This window comes from Oryzias latipes, chromosome 12, assembly GCF_002234675.1.
Source record: "Oryzias latipes chromosome 12, ASM223467v1".
In the NCBI taxonomy this organism is placed as follows: domain Eukaryota; kingdom Metazoa; phylum Chordata; class Actinopteri; order Beloniformes; family Adrianichthyidae; genus Oryzias; species Oryzias latipes.
Genome location: NC_019870.2, coordinates 15,610,074 through 15,631,592, shown reverse-complemented (window position 1 = coordinate 15,631,592; position 21,519 = coordinate 15,610,074). Strand labels below are relative to the sequence as shown.

The 21,519-nt window shown below is 39.5% G+C and overlaps 2 protein-coding genes across 3 annotated transcripts in view; both read right to left on the bottom strand.

Moving 5' to 3' along the window:
* Positions 1–8,179, bottom strand: part of sardh (sarcosine dehydrogenase) — a 28,433-nt gene extending 20,254 nt beyond the window's left edge. Inside the window, exons 1-8 of one of the 2 annotated variants that reach the window (XM_023961177.1) lie at positions 8,050–8,179; positions 5,542–5,743; positions 4,471–4,607; positions 4,170–4,348; positions 3,568–3,747; positions 2,516–2,639; positions 2,313–2,413; positions 45–149 (exon numbers count right to left, since the gene is read on the bottom strand). In XM_023961177.1, coding sequence (XP_023816945.1) covers positions 45–149; positions 2,313–2,413; positions 2,516–2,639; positions 3,568–3,747; positions 4,170–4,348; positions 4,471–4,607; positions 5,542–5,726 — 1,011 coding nt within the window. In that variant the 5' untranslated portion in view covers positions 5,727–5,743; positions 8,050–8,179. Of the gene's footprint in view, positions 1–44; positions 150–2,312; positions 2,414–2,515; positions 2,640–3,567; positions 3,748–4,169; positions 4,349–4,470; positions 4,608–5,541; positions 5,744–7,962 lie in introns of both variants that reach the window. The other variant, XM_023961176.1, reaches the window with a different exon arrangement.
* A 1,486-nt stretch (positions 8,180–9,665) lies between these two features.
* Positions 9,666–20,623, bottom strand: cercam (cerebral endothelial cell adhesion molecule). Its single transcript, XM_004085041.4, has 12 exons — positions 20,361–20,623; positions 17,545–17,655; positions 16,112–16,229; positions 15,833–15,967; positions 15,560–15,764; positions 14,367–14,486; positions 14,142–14,218; positions 13,810–13,916; positions 12,788–12,920; positions 12,445–12,572; positions 11,959–12,162; positions 9,666–11,173 (listed from the first exon to the last, which is right to left on the bottom strand). Exons 1-12 carry the CDS (start codon positions 20,564–20,566, stop codon positions 10,939–10,941), a joined length of 1,779 nt encoding a protein of 592 aa, XP_004085089.1. The 5' UTR covers positions 20,567–20,623; the 3' UTR covers positions 9,666–10,938.
* Between the last annotated feature and the right edge of the window lie 896 nt (positions 20,624–21,519).

Below are 21,519 nucleotides of genomic sequence, written 5' to 3'. Positions count from 1 at the left end.
TTGAAGTTACAAAGACCAGAAAAAGATTTAAACTTTTCACTGACCTCCTCCCAGAAGATAGGGTTCTGTTCATAACCCCCCACAGACAGGGCGTCACCTTGGAGACGCAGATAAACGGACGCATCGTGGTCCCTGACATTCGGCATGTTCTGGCAAGAGTGAAAGGTTTGAAAAAAAAGGAGAGAAAGGCAGAAATTATATCATGTATTGTTTATTAGATAAAGATATTTAATGTGAAGCAGTTTGATTGTTTTTCCGATATGAAGTTTTGATTTCTTAACTGCCTTTAGACTAAATTGTTATCGAAAAGTAAAGTAAAGCAAAATCCCTGTTAAAAAAACATACATTGGATTTTTGTTTGATTTCTCTTCATCTGAATCTTCAGAAGATGTGCTTTTTAAGAAGTTTCATAAAAGGACAGTGCTGCGAATAGTGGAAAATATAGGTTTCATATGGTTAATTGATCCAATTCATTTTCTGAAAGGTCAAAACTAAATTAAATTTAGGATTTGTTACAATTTAACTCGGTATACATTCATTTTTCTGTTTTATTTTTCAAAAAGAACGTTATTTTTTTTGTTCTTACAAAACTTTTTCACATAACTAGTGTTTCAAACTAAATACAGGTGGGACTTGAATTGTTAAAATTGAATATGCTAACAAGAATTAGCATCTAAATGACTAATTTGGCTGTAATTCCTTTGAGATCTAGTGAACGAAGACCTCACAGTCAGGATTCTTCTATGATATCCTCTATGAGGTTTTACAACATAATAAAGTTGTGCCAGTGGCATAAACGGTGGCAGGGCCTTAATGACCCATAGCATTTCTTTGTGTTTCACGACCCAGCTACAGGCGCAGAGGAAAACCAGAGATTGCATTCATCATTGTGTGAGCGCTACATGCTTTTGTAAGCGTGCTTAACTCAAGGCAAAGTTCCAAGTGTCCTCTCTTGTTGCTTTCTGTTTTCTTCCTGAAGTCCATCGGTTTTCCATAAAACACATTACGGATCCCAGAGAGCGTGACATTTTTAAAACAGCTCACGTCCAACAATAAAAGCTCACTTGTTCCTTTCTTGCCTCCTCTGCACGGAGCAGTCTAGCAGCTTCATCCATGAGATCGATACTGAAGGCTGCACTGTACCCTTCATGTGCACCAAACAAAAAAAGCAACAACCACCGGCTGCAATTAGCAAACTTAGCTCAAAGTCACTCCAGCACTCCCAGGACAAAGAGGCTGCTTGCACAGACACAAGGTCAGCATGAAATGTTTGACCTGACAAGTTGTAGACTATGGTGAGAACACATTTCCTGAGTGTGTCACTTTGTGTGGGAGCTGATGCATCTGCCCATGATTCAGCAGTACTGCTGCTTAAAGCTCCTCTTATGTCCCAATAAAGCAGACCAGCCTGAAAATCCCCATCCTCCAGAGGATCAGCATCAATCATGTGTGCATCTGATATGACATTGACTTACAATGTCACAAAAATGTGGTGTGCAACACATCACCACACACATACTAATAGACACAAATGACTCAATTTGTCTCTCACACAAGCAAAGCAGCAGCTGTTGAAACCCTGAAATCTTTTTGGTGGCACTGCCCCCTATTGGTCATATCACATAAACACAATTGAAGCTAGAATAATCATTTATTAGTGCTTTATCCCTTGTGCTATCTTAGATGACTCCACCCTTACATTGACGTGTTCTCCCTACCGTGACAAAGGTGGAAAGATTTCATGTAATCCATGGACACCAGTGAAGATCACAAATCATTGAAAAAAAAAGGTTCAGAGCACTGTCTAGTGGGTCTAGATGACCCAACTCCCAACATTAAAGTGCCTAGGATAGCACAAGGGTTAAAGCAATGGTCACCAACTGTTTTATGCCACAGACTGGATTATTATGTAAAAATTCAATAAAGGCAAATTTAAATTATTTATTTTAATGAGAACTGAAACTCAATTCAGACTCAAATCATCTTTCAGGGCAAAAATATTATTTATATTTTGTTTTTAATTAAATCTTGATTATTGTGGATTTAGTTACCGTAAATACTTTATCAGACTGAAAATTGCTAAAATATTGTATTTAATCAACAAAAGATAAAACTGATAAATTTATTCAGTGCAGCAAACCTTGATTGTGTTTATCAGGCTCTACATAAAGCTACAATAAATTCACAAATTCCTCTTCATAAGATAAAAAGGTCTAAGTGAAACGTCAACCTCCTTGGTTGATCTCTTTTTTTTTTTTAACAAAAGAAGACATTTTTAGGAGAATATTTGATTGATCATATGGGATTTATACCTGAATGCCTTCTATTCTCTCTGTCACCACATAGGCGTGATGCATTGCAATAAGAGGAACCTTGACTCCAGCCATGTCCCCCAACTTGGTGGCCCACACACCTAAGATTTCAAGACACCGATGCAATGAATAAGAATAGTTCTTGTTTGGTTTGAGTATAAACTGTGGTTGGAAGATTTTGGACAGACGTGCCTCCATCTCACCTGCGCAGTTCACCACACACTGCGTCTCGATAGTCCCATGGGCGGTTTCCACTGCCTTCACCTTTTTCACGCCAAGGTCATCTGTTCGTACTTGAATACCAGTCACAGGGCAGTTCTCAATCACCTGGTGGAATGCAGCAGAGGGAAATACTTCACAGACAAGACACTCCTATTTGCACGAGTTGTTATATTATTATGTAAATGTATATATTTAAGACTAAAACACCAATTTTTTTTAAACTAATGTTTAGAAAAAAGATAAAAGCTTAAAGCTGCAATATATGACATGCAGACCTAAACTGAGTTATCTGGACATCCGTCCTTTCAAAGTAAAAGAGATAAGTTGTGAGTGAATTTCCTTAATTAATATAAACTTCAATCCATACGAACATTAAAAAACCCTTACTTTACTTAGACTTTCTTCTGTCTTTAGAAATGCATTTTTGATGTTCAGTGGTTTTTTTTCCAGCAGCTGTACATAGTCAGTCACCATGGCGATTTGAGGAAAAAGGTAACTATGAATATAACAACTATCGGTTAAAAGCAAAAAGGCCATCAATACATTATCTAAAGAATAAAATGTATGTCTGTCCTTTCATCTGTTCTAACCTTGTCTGGATGAAAGGGCAACTTGAGCTCATCAGTTCTACATGCTATATCAAGGCGGTCTGCAGTGGCTTTGTCTGATTCTGGTGTTTTTGTCCTTTTCACAGTATTCTTAGCAATGTCCCACGCAAAATACCAAAAACAGAAAACACACCATGGGGGTGGACATTGCTTTTTTTAAACTGCTCATAGTGTCCTTGTACAATATTGGTGGAATTAGATCACCATAGATCCCTTCCAAAATTGTTAATTTACAGATCCAACTTATATAACGGGAAGCTGTGAATCTCAAAGCTTAAGGCAGGAGGAAACTCCCATCATTTCTAAAAGATTTGACTGATTAATCTGAACTTCCACTTACATTGTGTGCAAGTGACTAATTTGCCAAAACCAAGAAGTATATTTGCACACAAAAAAAAAGCTACAGGTGGATCGGTGACCCTTACAGTGGCTCCCCTAGCGGAGGCGGCTCTGGTCAGAGTTGTGCAGGTTCCTGCAGGGTCCATGGTCCCATCTTTGGGAACGTAAAGCGTTCCGTACAGATCGTCAACATTCATCAGTGGATACAGATCTTTGGTTTCCGCCGGCGAAAGGACATAGGACTCTATGCCATAAACTTTACCCAGCTACAACACAAAGAGAAGAGCTCTGTTAGCAAGACATTTAAATGCAAATGGGGTTTAGAGCTTCGTTCAGAACTGTTCCACAAGACTGAAATTAGATCTAGAAACAATACACAGTAGACATCAAGGCCTGCAGATGTTTATTTTAGTCTTCTCCACATCATTTCCTCACTCTAGCATCAAAATCTTCAAAAATCAGCATTTGGTTGTCAATATTTGACAACAAATTGTCAAAGAATTCCTAGTCTACGAATTTCTATAATCATAACATTGGCAACTTAGCTGCCTTTTATGAAACAAAAAAGATAATTAACCGAACATTTTATTGGGGGGGGACGGGGGGGATGAAATTCAATTTTATTTTCAGTATTTCTTGTACACCATAATATCTACCGACTAAAAGTCCAGCAAACTTCCATCCTTACCGACATGAGCCTTTTGTACTCATCCAGCCTCTGCTTGTTGGAAGCAATGAAGAGTCCTCCATTCTGGATCCAGCCAGTGTGGAGACCAGTTTCCTCCTCCAGGTCTTTGCTGATCACGTTTCTGGTGTGCGCCAGGAGCTCCACCTCCACGTCACTGGGACGGAGCTGCCACAGCAGGCCTAACTCCGCACAGACGGAGAGGTTGTGTTTTACATGGAAATCAGGCAGATTCCTGCCATCCAAGATCTGAATGGTCTCACTGTGAGGCGATGAGAACCAGCAAACACCTACTGACTCGTACCTGCAGTGTGCCAGGTGGTGCCAGCGGTGAGCCTGTCTCTCTCCAGCAGAACTACATTGGTCATTCCCATTTTAGCCACGTGGTAGATGGTCTGACAGCCCAGGCTGCCTCCCCCAATCACAACCACATCTGCTGATCTAAAACAGCGGAGAAGCACTATTTCATCCCTGTGTTTTTGTAAAATAACTATCATGTTCTCAGATTGTCGTGGTGTCTTTAACACCGTCAGGTAGAGCGAGCTGGCAGGATGAAGAGAGGAGCGTGAACGCGCGGAGGGGGGCGTGTCTGCAGATGTGAACGCCGACCAGAATCTGTAATGGGATTGAAAGTTTTTCTGGAAAGACAGTCAGTGGCGATCTCTTAGGGGACACATGAACAGAGTTTAAAATCACCTCACATTTTGGCACAAAATGGCCGCCAAACCGTGGGTGGTGTCGCCATCTTATCCCATAATAATTTCAAAACTTCTGTGGTACTTCAAAGCCTTGTGAGCATTTTAACGTTTGAACGGTGTCTCTAGCTAAAAGTATGTTGATGTTATAATGGTTGAAAAAAGCAAAGGTTTTCAACGATTCTCCATGTATTTAAATTGAGCAAAACTCTTGGAAAATCCTGGAATCTCCTGGGATATCTTGAAAGGTTCAGGGATTTGAAGGACCAAAAGTCATAGTTGGAATAAGCTGAAAGAGCTGAACATTTTAATGGTTAAAAAATTTGAAATGTCCGAGCGGGGTCTTGAACTGGCGACCTCATGCACCAAGAACAAGAAGAACAACTATGTATTTTTATGGAGCAAAAAATCCTGGAAATTCTTGAACATCTTGAAAAGTTAAAGGATTTGAAAAACCAAAAGTCATAGCTGGAATAAGCTGAACATTTTAATGGTGGAATGGTTAGAATAGGTTAAAAATTGTAGAAGGAGTTAACCGGCAAAAAACAGCCGAAGATGAGCGTATAAATAAAGAGAAACAGAAAAACAAAGGGTTGAATGCTTTAGTTTACAGCATTCAACCAAATAAAATGTATTTACCAGTACTTCTTTTTTCTCTCTACAGTTAGAGTTAAACAAACCTGGGTAAAGGCTTTGTGGGTCCAGAGGCAGCTCCACTTTCCTGTTTTAGAGTCATCTCATAGGGAACATTTTTCTCATTGGTGGGTTCTGAGCTGTAGGATCGAGAGCTCGTCCGGCACAGAGGGGAGAGGGAAGGCCACGCCGCCAACGCCACTCGCTGAACTGCTCGTCCAACAAAAGCCATGGCGACTCTGGACAGTCCTGACACAAGAACGACATGTTAACATCGATCTGCTTCAGCGTGCCAACAACTTTTATTGGGGTTTCCCAAAACCGGGAGCCGATTCTTTGACGTATGCATTAAACGATATAATCCACAGTGATGTGCTGCAATGAATGATTCAAAGTTTGATTACTCTAAAATTAAAGTATTAAAGTATTTATTCTTAAAAATATCAACAAAGACAAAGAACAGCAGAAACTCGCTTTAACAATATCATCAGTAAATATAACCATTGCAAACATCTAAATGAAAGAAAAACTGAAACTTTCAAATATGTTAATAAAAACAAGGAAAACAAAGAAAAAAAGGAATTTTTAGAAGTTCCTTAAGGAAGATCTTTCTAGAACTCTCCAAAACATTGGAATCCTCCACATTGAGAGGATAATTCGTTTTTAAACAAGGCTGTTACTTTAGGATTTCTCTGTTCTCTCGCTTTTACTGAAAATTTCTGACCATGGGGGGGATTTTATATTCTCCATGGCAACCACTAGGGATGCCAGCGTTCTTGATCGAATATTACATCATTAAACCAAATTGTGGAGAAAGTGAATCATTGCATGACCACTGCATCCCAGTATGTTTATGTTGAACTGGTCAACATAAACAGTAAAAATCTAGGAAAGAGTTTGTATTTACTGTTTTATTACATTACATCAGGCTAAGTATAGGCCAACTAAAGGGTTTTCCTTCATTGTTATTACTTAAAAAAAAGGATTTTTCTGAAGTTTTAGCTTTTTGTTGTTGTTTTGTGAAAGTAAGTATTGAATAATAGGGTTTGTTTGTCACATTGACTTTAGAGAATCATTTAAACTAGGGCTGCACGATATGAGGAAAACTTGCGATATGCGATATTAGTGATCAATATTGCGATAACGATACATTTGCGGTAAATAAACAAATAGAAAAATAAACAAAAACATCATTCCCATTTCATTGCAACAGTTTAAAAATTATACTCCAAATGACCCTCATCGACATGGGGGACAAACGTCAGGGTGGCCAACCCTGGTCCTCAAGAGCCTCAACCCTGTCTGTTTTCCAATTCTCCCTAGACTGCTCGATAATCATAACCAAAATCAGGTGTGTTCAGTCAATCAGGATGTGAAATCACTTGAGTCAGCCAATCAACAGCAAGCTGGTTAAGGAGAGCTGGAAAACAGGCAGGGTTGAGGCTCTTGAGGAGCAGGGTTAACATAATAGGCCTCCATCTGATTGGTCAACAATGGGAAGGCGTCCATCTGATTGGTCAAAGCATAAAGGGATTTATTTGATGTGTTAAATGCTTCAAGCTGCTAGAAGATTGTTTTAACACATTTTGGGTTTGCGATTTATTGCGATATTTGCCGTCTTTTGCGATATGCATATTGCAGAGCTGGATATTGCGATAACGATAAATTTGCGGTATATTGTGCAGGCCTAATTTCAACCATTTTAGGTAAACAAAAATTACTATTCTTTGTACAGCAGCTTAAATAAATAAAGGGTGCTTTTTTTTTTTTTTTTAGAAGAAAAACTATATTTTGGACCATAAGAGCCCAATTAACGACACATTTTTGTAAAACAAAAAGAGGTAGACTCACAATGCTGCATTCTGAAAACCTCTTAGAAAAGGTTGGTAAATTATCAAGATGAAGTTATTTAAATGTAGTTTATTTAGAGCCAAATTAATTTATGTATAAATATAAAATAAAATAAAAATTGATTGAGAACTTCTGAACCATTTCCTGCGTGGATCTTTACACCTTGGATCATCAAGTTCTCCAAACTGTGCAGCTTCAGCTAGAAACCTCCCCCCGAAAAGCTCGCGCGTGGCTTCTTGTTGTTTTTAAAGATTGTTTTTAAAAAGCTAGCAAAAAGTGGGAGGGAAATCAATTGCTGACCAAAATAAACAAATATTTAGGCTCCTAAACTCCCAGCAGGTCCTAAAGATAGTCGATTTAAACATCTGTTTGTTGACGTCGTGGCGTTAATTACAGCTAAATTGACAGCTACAAATCCTGTTCCGACATGTTTAATACTAGAAACACATGCGTGAAACAAACGTGTCAATGTGCGGTCTCTCATGCTACTTTTTAAAGGAAACAAAAACGACCAGATACTAGTCTAGAGTGAACCAACGACCTACAGCAGAGTAGCTTTAAGGAGTTACTAACTCTGGGTCCACGAGGGAACTTACAATGAATTCTAGCATACAAACCCGCGGCAAATGATGTTATATGGAGGGAAGAAGCCTTGAAGCGAAAGAAACGAAGCGTTTGAGGAGAAATGGCCAAAAAACTCGAACCTTTTGGAGAGGCAGAACAGCTAAACTGTGGCAAAGTGTGCAGAGTGGCTGTTCCAGCCTTTAGCCCGTCCTCCCGCCGCTCTGAGTATGCTCAGCAAAGTGGACTGCTGGCGCGTGCACATGTACCAGCAAGGAGAAGCACTTCCGTTGGCCCAGTACGATAAAAATCACGGCATTTTATTTTGAAAAATTGTGTATTTTCTGCAAAAAGAGCAGGATTTTGCATCCTTATATGTTCGCAGACAATATCATTTAAATAAATCCTTTTTTTTTTCACAAAAGAAGCAGCTGTGGTTAAATCCCTGCAGGCTCTAAAGCAAACCAAGCAAAAGTAGAGAGAGGTTTTAACTTGCATTTATATTCGACAGTTGCATATGCACATTATATTGCACATTATACAACCATGCGGCTCAGCTGCACAGCTTGCTGACTTGACCCCACTGATTCCACACCCCCTCACTTACAGCCAATAAGGACGCCTGCGTTTAGGTTTCCTCTTGGAAGGGGAGATTCTGTCTAGTTCATACAGCTTTGAGCAGGAAAGGAGCTGACTGCAGGAGCTGCTCCTTGTTACCCTTCTTTTCTGCTGCACGGTCAGAGTCTGAGACCGGAATGCAACCTTTGAACTTTGCGGCCCTTTTTCCATCAAGCTAAATACAGACTGTTTGCGTGCAGATGTGCATAATTGTGATGGTAACTGTACTGTACAGTTAGTACAGATTGTTTATTCATTCTGATCAGTAGCATGATGCTTACACTCAGGAGATCTGATTTCCTATTGACTGAATGTCAAAGGTTTGTGTGCAAACAGAAAAAAAACAAATGACCAGTGAGTGCATAATTGCAAACAACATGGAGGCATGTGCATCTTAACATGAACAAGAGGGAGAACTCACATTACTGTCAGTTTTAGGATCAATTTTAAGATTTATGCTAGTATGCAGTTGACCTCTTACCTTCTGTTTCTTTCACAGATGTAGGATACATGGCGTACATATATTTACAAGACTATAATTATGAAATGTAGCACCAAAAAAAACCACATTTTTTTACAATTTTGTTTCCTGGAGAAGATGTCTTACAAGAGATTTAAGATCCTTTTCAAAAACCAATAAATAAACAGAACAAACATGCACACTACAAAAAAAGCCTCCAGCTGGAACAGGGCCTCTTTGCTGTGAAGAGGATTCAGAAGTACTGTGAATTTGTGACTCTTTTGAAAGCGCAATATCTGTAAGACTTCAACAAACTCTGCACCATTACCATAAAAACATGATTTAATGACAATCAAGTAACAATTTCTTAAGTTTAAACTTCAATTTTAAGAGAAAATTCCCTTTTGTTTCATGGATTTGTTGTTAAACCCCGTTCAATTCCTAATATTGCTCCCACTTGTAAAGGTAGATGGAGTAAAAACCCAAAAAGTGACTGACCATTGCAAGACTTGAATCTATCGGCAAATGTCAGCAGTTTAGTGTTTGAATGTTTCATTAAAAAACAGTGCTGTGAATCTGTGAAGCTGCAATGTCAGCCTGATCTGGGCAAAGCTGCAGAATCCCGCCATCTTGTGGTAGCAGTGCGTCACTGCAACAAGGTTGACACCAAACACTTCACAACCCGTTTTAGAAATAGGTTTATTCACAAAATGACGACTGTGCAAAGTATCAGTTTTATCTTTTTTCCTATAGAAATCTAGAGTATTGCTGAGAAACTGACACAATAAAAACACAAATAGTAAACAACTCAAATACAGTTTTCTCTAAGGCACCAAGAGGCGAAACGGCTCCCATGATTCCATGCAGCAAATTTTTCTTACGTCTCTGTCCCACACATCAACGGAGACTAAATAAATTAGGACAAGCAGAAAATGAACCTGCTCAGGACATTTAAGATCAGAGCATGAAGAATGAATACAAACATCAGCATAAGATTGGAGAAAAAAAACATTTCCACACATTTTTACACTCAGGAATGACACGGAAGCAGCAAATGAGATCTATAAATATTTTTGAGGTCTAATATTGCTCCGTGTTTGCTGATTTTTTTCCCTTTCACTCAGGTAAAAGTTGAGATAAAATTCTGAACTAAAAAAGGTTAAACTTTGAGAAGAACAACACTTTTTCAAAGTTAACTTCCTCTTTGTATACATTCAAATAACATCGATTACACCTTTTTCCTTTTTAAAGTAAATGTTTTCATCCATGTCCCCAGCCACATAGTACTATTAATAAAAAAGCAAATGCACCATTTTTGGTGATCCAGTATTTATACCAACTTCCAAAAAGACTAAATAGACATGTAAAAATGAAGAAAGTAAAAATATTAAAATAGAATATTATTTATCCAGCTACTGAGACACTTTCAAGAAACAAAAACTGCAATTGTCTCAAGTCTGAATAGGTTAAAAAGACATTTTTTACATGATTATATGCATTATCTCTTAAGACTGAGTTTTAGGGCCACCAAAAATAAAAAGTTATATGACATTAAAAGTCGTCAATTTACAACTTTTTTCCTCGTAGTTTAACAGTTATGACTTTTTTTCTTGTAAATTTAGAACTTTAAAGTCGTCATTTAAAAAAAAAGTGTTTGTAAACTGACCCTCAAACTCCATTGTAATCTTTAGGAAGAAAATGCATAATTTTTCTGACTTAAGTAGATGTTTTTTGAGAAAAAGTGCACATTTAAAAGACTTTGATATTTGCACAAGTTAGACATTTTGAAGAAAATAGTAAGATTTGTGCTTAAATGCTTCGGAAAAAGTACCAGTCTTTTGATAAGTTTTAGAGTATATCAAATGAACGCCGTGCCTGAGAAACCTCTGCCTCTTCCTCCCTGACTTTGTCTCCTTTGGACCTCCAGCTCCTCGCCACCTCCTCCCGAGCCGAACTAAAGCTCATCTCTGTAGCCAACGGAGAGCATGTCGGGCGCTGGTCCAGCTCCCTTTAGGGTCTTGTGGGAACCTCTCCAGTCGGTCCTGACGGCATCATTGTCCCAGAGAGTGGACGTCTCTGTATCACTCACCCACTGTGGATCCCCAGCGTAATGACACGGCTCCACCAAGAGGGGGCGTGTACTAAATGCTTGTAAGTTCCTGTTGAGGAAATGGGACTTGTACTCCTCACTGCAAGACAGGAAGAACTTTCTGAAATACAGTTTCTTTATTCTTTTACTTTTATTAATCAAGGGTGTTAGTATCATCTACTGTATGTGTTTGTGCAAGGATAAAGTCCCTGATTTTAAAAAAACAGTTAAAAGAAGTATGAAGTGGAGCATTTGATGACAAAGCAGATCAGTTCAGTTTTTGATCAGATTCCGCACAGATTTTGGAACAAATTGACAGTCAGAATCGTTTATTTGCTATTTTAGATACAATATTGTTCATAACTAAAACGATGTGTAAAAAATACAAATATGTTATAGAAAATGAACCTATAAAATGTGATGACCTCTAAATTAGCAGTTTGCCTCCCAAAAAAACATTTTTAATGTCTTTCTACAACTACATCTAAAACACGCGAGCATTACCCCCAAAATGAACGTTCACTCTAAATGTTTATATTTTGCCAGTACATTGAGCCTTTAGTGTGGGTGCGAAGTTAAAAAATAAATGTAAAAAATCTGAACACAAACTTCCTAAAAATAAAATCTTTAGGAAAACTCCATAAAACTAAACTAAAATCTACTTTTCAGTTCTTCCAACTAAATTTAGAGCAGATGTTTTAGCAGTTATACGGTCTGTTTTTAGCTTTAGAGCCATTTCAGCCACACAAGATTATAGTCTGCTGCTTTTATGATGAACGTCACTGCATGCCGAGAGGATTCAAATAAGTTACTGCTCTGCAAACATGTAGCTCTGGCTGATTGTTAATCAGGAATTGGACAAACGGGTAACAGAAATCTACGTACTTTGGGTGTTTGTCGTACATGATGGGGAGGAACTCGTCTACGGGCAGCATCTTGGAGAGCGGCTCTGCGTTGAGCAGTTTCTGGGCTCCTTGCTGGGAGATGGCGTACGACAAAGTCCAGTGCGAGTAGTCAGCCATCACCAAATTCCGGATATTCTCCACCGCCTCCTCCTTTCCAGGGTTCACCTGCTTCCTGCCCAAGTATCTGCAGAAACGTGAGGTGGAAAATTCACAACTGTGCTGCTTTTTTGCCCTTTTCCTCATTTTTTTTCCAGCGCTCACACACAACACGTGTCATTAACCAACACAATATGGACGTGAGTCAAGCCAGAAAAATCCCATCCGTCTGCCAACAGATCCTTTCTACATTCTTTGATCATGACCCAAGAATAGCTGGATTCTGGTGGACTGATTACAGCTAAAAAGATTTATTCGGATCCGTAGCTTGAACATAAAACCAAACTGAAACCAGAAGCACGGGTCTCACATGATGTCCCAGTCCAGCTCCACCTGCTCCACCTCCTCCATCAGCCGGAGCACCCTGCGCTTGAAGTTGGCCTGAAAACGAACGTCATCTTCCAGAATCAGAGCTTTATCCATCTCCATGTCCACAACCTGGAGAAAGGAGGAAAACCGGAAACACTTCACCATCTTTCTCCGTTTAGGACGTTAAATCTAGTTTTGGAATTATTCTCTAAAATGCAATCTTCAAACTTCTAACTACCGGTAAATATCTCACCCAGACTTTTTCATTGCATAACTTAACAAGATTTACAAGAAAAACAACAACAAATAACTCCCTATTTTCCAGTACAAGAATGACCTCTCACCTCTTTCCAGATGTAATAGTGGCTAAGGAAGCAGCCCACCTCTCCTTTGGTCAGAGTGCGCCCAGAAAAGGGGTCATAGTAACCCGGGAGGAGGTCTACCCCCAAAATCCTAATGTCACTGCTGTTTAGTGCACTGCAATCAAAAAGATTCACATGACACCTCAATATCTATTGAAGTTACAAACTCTCACCTGCAGATCCTCTTTTCAAAGGAAGAATGAAAGCTGTGAGTGAAAATGAACATCTGAACAGATCCACAACAATCACTCATTTAAAAGTGTCCCATCCTAAAATGTAAAAAAGTGATTTTATAAAATGACGTGAAAGCTGTATGGACACAAAGACTGAAACTGATCAACCTGAGGTTTCAGTTGGATGAAGAATAACATACTCATGTTTTAGAATGGCTGCTGCTTTTCATCTGATCAGGTCAGAAGGCGGAAAAAAGATATAAATCGCTAAATACCCTCGTTTTAAATTAAAATTCTGCTTTTGGTGTTTTAACATGCTCTTGTGGCATTTGTCTGACAATTGAGAATATATTTAAAGAAAATTAAAATTAAAAACTGCATTTCTCAGTATTTCTTTGTTCAAATCATTGTGAATCAGGAGCAGACGAAAAAATGCAGCTGGAAAAAGCTTGTAGGTGTGATGTAGCAGCTACTGCTTGTAAGCAATCCATGATCATCTTCGTTTTCCTCGTCTGAGCTGGTATCTGGCTAAAAACTGTACGGCTGGATAGCTCTGATATTGCTCCCCGTTGTTGTTGCACCGCTAATGTTAGCCTGAGGTTGTGAGGGGCTGTAAGCTAGAAAGAGTGTAAACAGATGGATGTCAGGAAGTAGGGGCAGGCTTACTCTGTCCTCAAGACATGATCCTAATTAAAAGACCACCAGGGACGCATCAAAAGATGATCTTTTAGCCAACTAAATCCACTAACTGGTCTAAAACTTGACTCTGAGTTCCTGTGACTGCAGAGTTTCTGTAACTCCAAGGAGCTCTGAGCGTTCACATGAACTCACTTTCCGTCCACAGCGTCCACCACCTTCACGTCAATCTCCAGCTCGTTCAGAGAGAACAGCATCCTATCTCGACGGTCAGGCCGGCGCCGCAGGTTGATCAGGTAAATCTGAAGACAAAAGAAAGAACGGCCATAATATATCCTTATTATCCATCACAATTTACATTGCTGCTACCAAGGCAACGAGAATCAGGCGTATAATTTACAATAGTTACACAAAATCCTTCAAATAGATAAAAATATACTTTTTTTTTCATTTTTTGAATAACTACAAGTTAAGAAATTTATCATAAATGGGAACAAGGTTTGACTCTAAAAAAAACAATATCTTACCTCATCAAATCCCATGAGATCCCTCTGTTTTGGGAACATGTGTACAAACTGAGAAGGATGCATTGGGGGACCATCAACTACACAATAAAGAAAAGTGTTAGAAAAGAAAACATCAAAACACAAAATGAATTTATTGTGCTTCAATCAAGAGAAGGGTAACAGGATGCCTGTGGGCTGTACATGTGTGTCAACAGTGCTGCTAAGCGATAAAGAATGCGCTTTTACTCATGGACTCCAGATGGAGGTGGACAAAATTGAGGCGGTCGTCCTCCACGGTCTGGTGCGGTTTAGCCGGAACGTTCAGGTATCCGTAGCGCTCCTTGTTGCACAGGTACATCTGTATTTCTGAGAGGAAAAACAAAGATGGCTTCAGTCTAGTTTTATTGCTAATTTTAATGATTTAGACGCTAATATCATGGTTCAGAGGAGATCTTGTTCTCTCGGTTCCAGTTGGTCCAATGAGTAAAAAACAAAGGCACACAAAAAAAAAAAGATTTTGACTGGAGAGAATCTGTTCGATTGTTGTTAACCCCTTCGTTCTGAGTGCCGCTAATTCACAACATACCATTAAATTCAGGACTTCATTTGATTTAGCATCACCTTGAACGGAAAAATCACTAGAATTTTTATATAATTAGAAATAAATTCAGGCATGAATTAAAAAAATACTGAACAGTTTTTGCTAAATGACGAAAAAAACATTTGTTAAATAAATAAGTCCCTATAAAACCTTTTATGAGAGTAAACAAACTAAACTATTAACATAAAGTGCAAACTGTTTATTATTTTACAAAATGTTCTTTGAAAAGGTAAATAATATTCATTCAGTGGGCTCTCCATTCTGATAAAAAACAAACTGTAGCCATTTTTATTATTACTAAAGTGCATTTTGTCGTTTTTCACATATTATTCAAATGCTTGTGTAAATATTTCTAAATACATTTATTATTTTGCATTACTCAAGGATTTAGGCAAAGGATTATGCAACACTCTTGAGTAGAATACAAGAATTTTTATCCTCGTGGGATTCAGTAGTTCACACTATATAAGCACAATTACTTATTGTGGTCGCGTGCAACCGCTGGCCTCTTGAGACCTTTTCGTAAATCTTCAGAATTTCTTTTGAAAAAACCATATTAAAACATTACAAACAAGGATTTTGTGGATATGTTGATGAAATAATCCTGAATTTGCAGCTGCCGATGCTCAAAAAAATGTGTTTCCAGCAGGCATTCAGGCAGCAGTGGATGCAGTTTATACTCAACAGCTGTGCAGGTTTTTTTTGTTTGTGCAGCCTCACAGGGGCCAAACAAAATTCATTATGAGGTTGTGTGTGCTAACAAAATAGTTTACATATCAGAAAGTGTTTCTGCTGGACAGGAATCTGCTAAAAAAGCAAACCCAAACGACTCACAAACCTGCAGCGCGGCAGGAGAAAGCAAACACGATGATGTCGTCGTAGGGCCAGGAGTAGTCCTTATGAGGGGGGTAAAAAGCCAGCTTCTTCATGCCCTCCTTCCTCAAGTTCAGCAGCACAGTGCTGTGCACCATCGGCACAGGGAAGCAGCCCAATCGGTGGCGGTGGCGGGTGGGGAAGTACTCTGCTGTTCGCCGATAGTATCCCTGAAAAGCACGCTCAGATGTTTAGCTAGACATCCTCTTCTCACAACCAATCTCTGAAAGCTGCTCACCTGCGGAGTAATACCGCACCAGAAGTTGGAGTAGGCGCCCTGAGAGTCCAACATGGGCGCGATGACCGACTTGTTCTCCGCGATCATTAGCTGAAGCGTGTCCGGGTTGGTGAGGATGTTGTCGGTGTCGGCGTACTGATACAGAGAAAAAAAAACAGAAAGGTGATAAACGCTTCTGTACTGTAGTCTATCTTTTCTTTTTAAGCACAATTTGTTGGCTTTAAATAATAAAAGCAGCTGCAAAGAAATAACAAAAGCATAAAAGGCTAGTCTTAGTACCAGAATGTAGTCTGCCCAGCGTTTTCTGGCAAAGTTGAGAGCTGCTTGCTTCAGCTTCATGACATACTCATATCTGCTGTTGGGCCAGTGCTTTGGACCCAGCTCTCCTGCATAGGACCTGGAACAGAGACGTTCAAGAGTCTGCAGCTTCAGTTTAAACAGATATTTTGAACAAAGAGTTTTGGCTCATATTTTGTTGGACAAACAGATCTCAAAAATATATGTAGTAAATGTGCTATAAATCTTAATATAGAGTTAAAACATAAATAACTGAGATAAAGAGCAGAAACACATAGACTCAGTGTTCTGTATCAAAGGCTGCAAGCGAACCAGTAAAAACACTTTATTGGCGCACAAAAGTTAAGAGTTTTCAGGCATCCTCTAAAGTTTTCTCTTCTATTTTATAACATACATGAAAACATTCTTGTGGTTGTCATGTTAAGCTTCACTCTCTATTAGCAATTTCTAACAGTGAGAGTCCCTCACAACTAGGCCTGCACAATAAATCGCAAATTAATCGTTCATCGTGATATCAAGCTGTGCAATACGCACATCGCAAAAGTCGGCGAAAATTGCGATAAATGGTAACCTTAAATGTGCTAAAACAATCTCATTGCAGCTTGTAGCATTTAACGAATCAAATGAATCCCTTCATGCATTCGACCAATCGGATGAAGCCCTGTTATGTTAGATGCTCGCCTCCTATGTAGACGAGGATCATTTGATATGTTGACTCTTTTTGAAATAAACTGTTGTAGTGAAATGGAAATGTTGTATTTCGTTGTTTTGCTATTTCGCAAGTTATGTCGTCATCGCAATATGGATCACTAATATCGCAAATTGCGAGTTTTCCTCATATCCTGCAGCCTTCCACACACAACATGAAAAATCTGACAAGACAGCATTATGAAACAAAACTACCATGAGAAATTTTAAGTTCAATTTGGCAACAACAAAACAACACAAATTTAGAAATAAAAGTTTTAGCTTAGTTTTGCTCTAAAACAGCTAAAAGAGACTTTTATTTTGAAAGTACTTTATGATTGCACTGGTGAAAAACCTGATTCCTGAAACTCTTGTTTTCGTGCGTGAATGTGACAAAAAAGGGAAGATGTGAAGGCTCACATAAAACAGAACAGACAAGATGAGACACGCGCAGTCATTCTTTGTCTGTTTTATTCTAATAAATGCAACATTTTTAGATGAGAGTGCTGCCCGTAATTATTCATACCCCCGGGGTGTAAATACTTCCAGGCGTCGTTTTAAGCTTTGACTTCACTAAGAGGACTAAGTCAAGTCAAATTCAAACATTTTCACGTCTCCTTCCTAGAAATATGACTATAAAAGTAAAGCCTCTTATTTTTCAGCAGCCAACAAAACAAAATGTGATTACATTAGGATTTGAAAGACAGCTCTAACATAGTTGAACTCACGTTGGCTGGTCCATGGGTCTCCACTCAACATAATGGTAATACTTCTGCATGACTGTGAGCCACTCTCTCAGGATGGCCGTGGTGTTATCCACATTGTGATCCGTGGCTGCCCTGCAAAAGTAAAGCAGAAAAACAGGATTACTCCCAGAAAAACATAGGAACCCATGTGAAGCCCTTTTTACTTTTTAAAACTCAGACTTTTCTACTCAAAAACTGATAATAATTAGAACTACTCTCAAGCTTACTTCTATTCTTCTATTCTTCTTCTAATCAATCATTATTTCTATACAGTGTTGCCTCCTTTATTGCGGGGGGGTCACATTCCCTCTACTATGTGAAATCTACGCAGCTGCTTTAAAACACTTCTCTACTTACTTCATGCACTTTTCTAAGACAGACATGAACATTTTTACACTTTTCTCTCTTGTTTAGACTCTCAAAGCTCAAACCTTTGTAGAAAAATTATTCGAGGATTATAGAACATAAAAAAAAGATCTGCTCGTGATTGAAGACTTCTTTATCTCTGGCAAACTGAACGCCTTCTGTGACAGAGACGCTGCATGGAGATTGATTGCTTAACAGCCAATCAGGACACAGAACACTAAAACAACAAAAAACGTGCAAAATTGCACTGAAAAAATCTGCGAAACACCAAAAGGTGAACTGTGATATGGTGAGTGAACACTGTTCACCTTTAGGCACATCCCGTCAGGGGTCCCCACAGCGAATCAGCTTCCACCGATTCCCACAGGTGGTTTGGTAGAGATTTTAACATCGGGTCCCCTTCCTGACACAACCCTGTATTTTATCCGGGCTGGGGACCGACACAAGGAGACCCTTTGGCTACATGGGGTTTTGCTTAAGAACCCACACTAGGCAAAACTCATGGTGCTACGAACCCAGGTTTCCTACGTGCCAGCCCTACACCCAACCAACCAACCGAGCCATCACGCCGGCAGCTGCTAATACTGTGTTCTCTTGTGTCTAACATAAGGCATTTTTATCAACTCAATCTAGATAAATATCATTAATCACAAGTAAACTTCCCAAAAGGTGGGGGCTTTTTCTGTCACAGCTCCATTACGATAAGTGAAAGACTTGGTGTCACATAATTCTGGCCAGGAACAAACTGTAATTATTAATTTGTTCTTCATGATTGATTTTCAAAGAATTGGCACTTTTGTGGATTTAAAGGGATGCCATCTATACATCACAAAACTGGGACCCTAATTTGGTCAAAACATCAACCAGGTTAAACTATAAACACGTGTTCAATGGCCGTACACTTTGTCCGTACAGCCCCAAAATGCTCTTTAAAATGTGCATAGCAACCTGTGAATGTGAGAGTTTTCAATGCGAATTTATACACAATTACACAGACTTTTTATTGGAAGTGGCCACTTGAACACGCGCTGTCAAGGGTAGTTAAAACGTAGCTTTACTCTGGCTATTGACTGTATTGTTGTTTTAGTTTTGTGATCTCCTGTGTTAATGTGAAATGACCCAGAAGTGACCTGCATGCGCAGAATAGTACTCAACGGTGAACGATGTCACTCGTTTGCAGAAGTAGCTAACGTTAACAATGGATGTCAACAACAGTGTTTTCAACACTGGAGCTCTTCTTTCTGTATTAAATTAATTTTCACAAAGGAGCCAGCACAATTACAATCTTCTCATTTTAAGAAGGCATTGGAGCCAGGATCGTCTGTACCCACTCTAGTGGAATGGAGATGTTTATGTGCTGGAGCTGCGCGTGTGTTAGAGAGAGGAGAGAGCGCGTGCAGTGCACTACTGCACTCTCTGCTCTCTGAGGGGCAGTGGGGGCGCGCATTCATGTTGTTCGTTACGGAGTAAGGAGAACGATAATTAAAGAAGGCTTCCCCCAGCAGAACTGCTATTGATTCTTTATTAACTCGCTCTGGAGAATCTGAGGGTCCGAACGGGGAAGTGAATCCCAAAGGAGGATCCGCCTTCCTCATCCCTGGAAAGGTTCAACACCACGCTCGGCCATTTCGCTGGAAATGTTTTCAGAAACCGCCCGGTTGCGATAAAAGCCCTCGAGTTTGGCCTGAATAGAGCTGTCACCCCAAAAAAGATCAGATCTGTGTCGTTCAGACTGTCATGAAAAGATCAGATACAGGTCGCATAGGGGCAAAAAAATCGGAATTGGGTCGTTTTAGCCTGCAGTGTGAATGTAGTAGGCTGACACATGTATTAGTATTCAGATAAGTGAAAAAAGTTAACCACTGGCCCCATCATTTACTTTAAAAGTTGCAAGTAGTCACTTCATTTGTTTTTTAAGGAAGTGACTATTCTCATGTAATTCGGGGTTAGGATTAAAATACGTATTTTTTGTGGTCAACATAAATTTCTATAATTTTGTGTGCCTGGTCACATGTAAATATGTGCAAATAACAGCCTTTTTCTTAAATGTACTATATTTGTGAGGTTGACGGCCCCCACCAACATAGCCCCTAAACATAATGTAGCTACGCCCCTGTTAGAAAACTTAAAAACTCATCTGTAAGCGAGTAACGAGTTGTGAGACTACAAACTTCCCAGCATAGGTTGGAGTTCATTTTACGCTTTGGCTTCAATATTTCTGACCTAATCGACGTCTACGGAGGGTTCGTTTAAAGTCTAAAGTCCCGCTCGGACGGACCTTAGGAGCATAAATCCTCATCTGGGAAAGCGGCTGTGAAGGGCACGGCGGGGGGGGGGGGGGGGGGGGTCCGCTCCTTTCAGGAACCCATTTAAACGCCGTTGACCTTTTAAACGGACGGGGGTAAGAGCTGGGTGAAAAGCAGGACACCCACCACACTGAGATGCGGTCTTTGGGGTAGTTGAGCCGCTCCAGGGCTCCGAGATAGTACGGCAGCGCGTGCGCGGCGTTTCTGGCGATGATGGCGACGACCACGGTCGGAGGCTGCATTCTCGACTCCTCCGGGGACTTTTCTTCCGAAAAGTAACAGCCAGCCTGGAAAAGCAGGCTCCCTAAAACAAAGCAGTGAAGTGGGAACATGGAGGAGGCTGTGTGAGCCCTGTACGCGTCAGCAGCTGCAGGAAGGAGGGAAAAAAGAAAAAAGAAAAAAAACGCATTTAAATCTACGGAGACCCTGAAGAGACACTGCTGCGAACTCTATCACGGAAGAAGTCTTCAGCTGTCACAAACTAACAAACTGCAAGAAAACTGAGATTACGTTTTTACTTGATATAATAGAAGATAAAATAAAAGTGTATTATTTGTTTTTCTTTGGCTTTGACGGAAAAAGCATATATATTTTTGATATTTTGCAGTAAAACACATTTAAAGAAACTTTTAAAAATGTCTCACTTAAAAAAAATATATACATTAACATCAAAATATGGAAAAAGTTATTTTTTGTGGATTACATTTTCAGGTTTGTCCAATTTTGTCAGACTGCAATTCATAAACTTACCAGCAGATGGAGGTCTTTGATCTTCAGAAAAGACATGCACTGATTTTGAACTTCCTCTTGAAGCCTTTGACCCCCCCTCAGCTTTACTATAGCTCTTACACCAACAACTGTACTTAACAATCACTAGGTTGCCCTATTTTGTGCAGCTTTTTCATTGCACTTAATTTTACATATGTACTATCAAGGAGGATGTCCATCTCAGAACTGTTTTTTTTACTCATAATCACCCCTGCATTCTCTTAGTGGTCAAGTTCCAGAAAGGAAAACTTAATGATTGCAGTATTTTGTAATCTATTTCAAAATGAATTCATACTTTCTGTCATATGTAACCCTTGTGCGATCCTAGGCACATTAACATTGGGAGTTGGGTCATCTAGACCCACTAGACAGTGCGCTGAATCTTTTTTCTTCAATGATTTGTGATCTTCACTGGTGTCCATGGATTACATGAAATCTTTCCACCTTTATTCACCTTTGTCATGGTAGGAAGAACACATCAAAGTAAGGGTGGGGTCATCTAAGATAGCACAAGGGT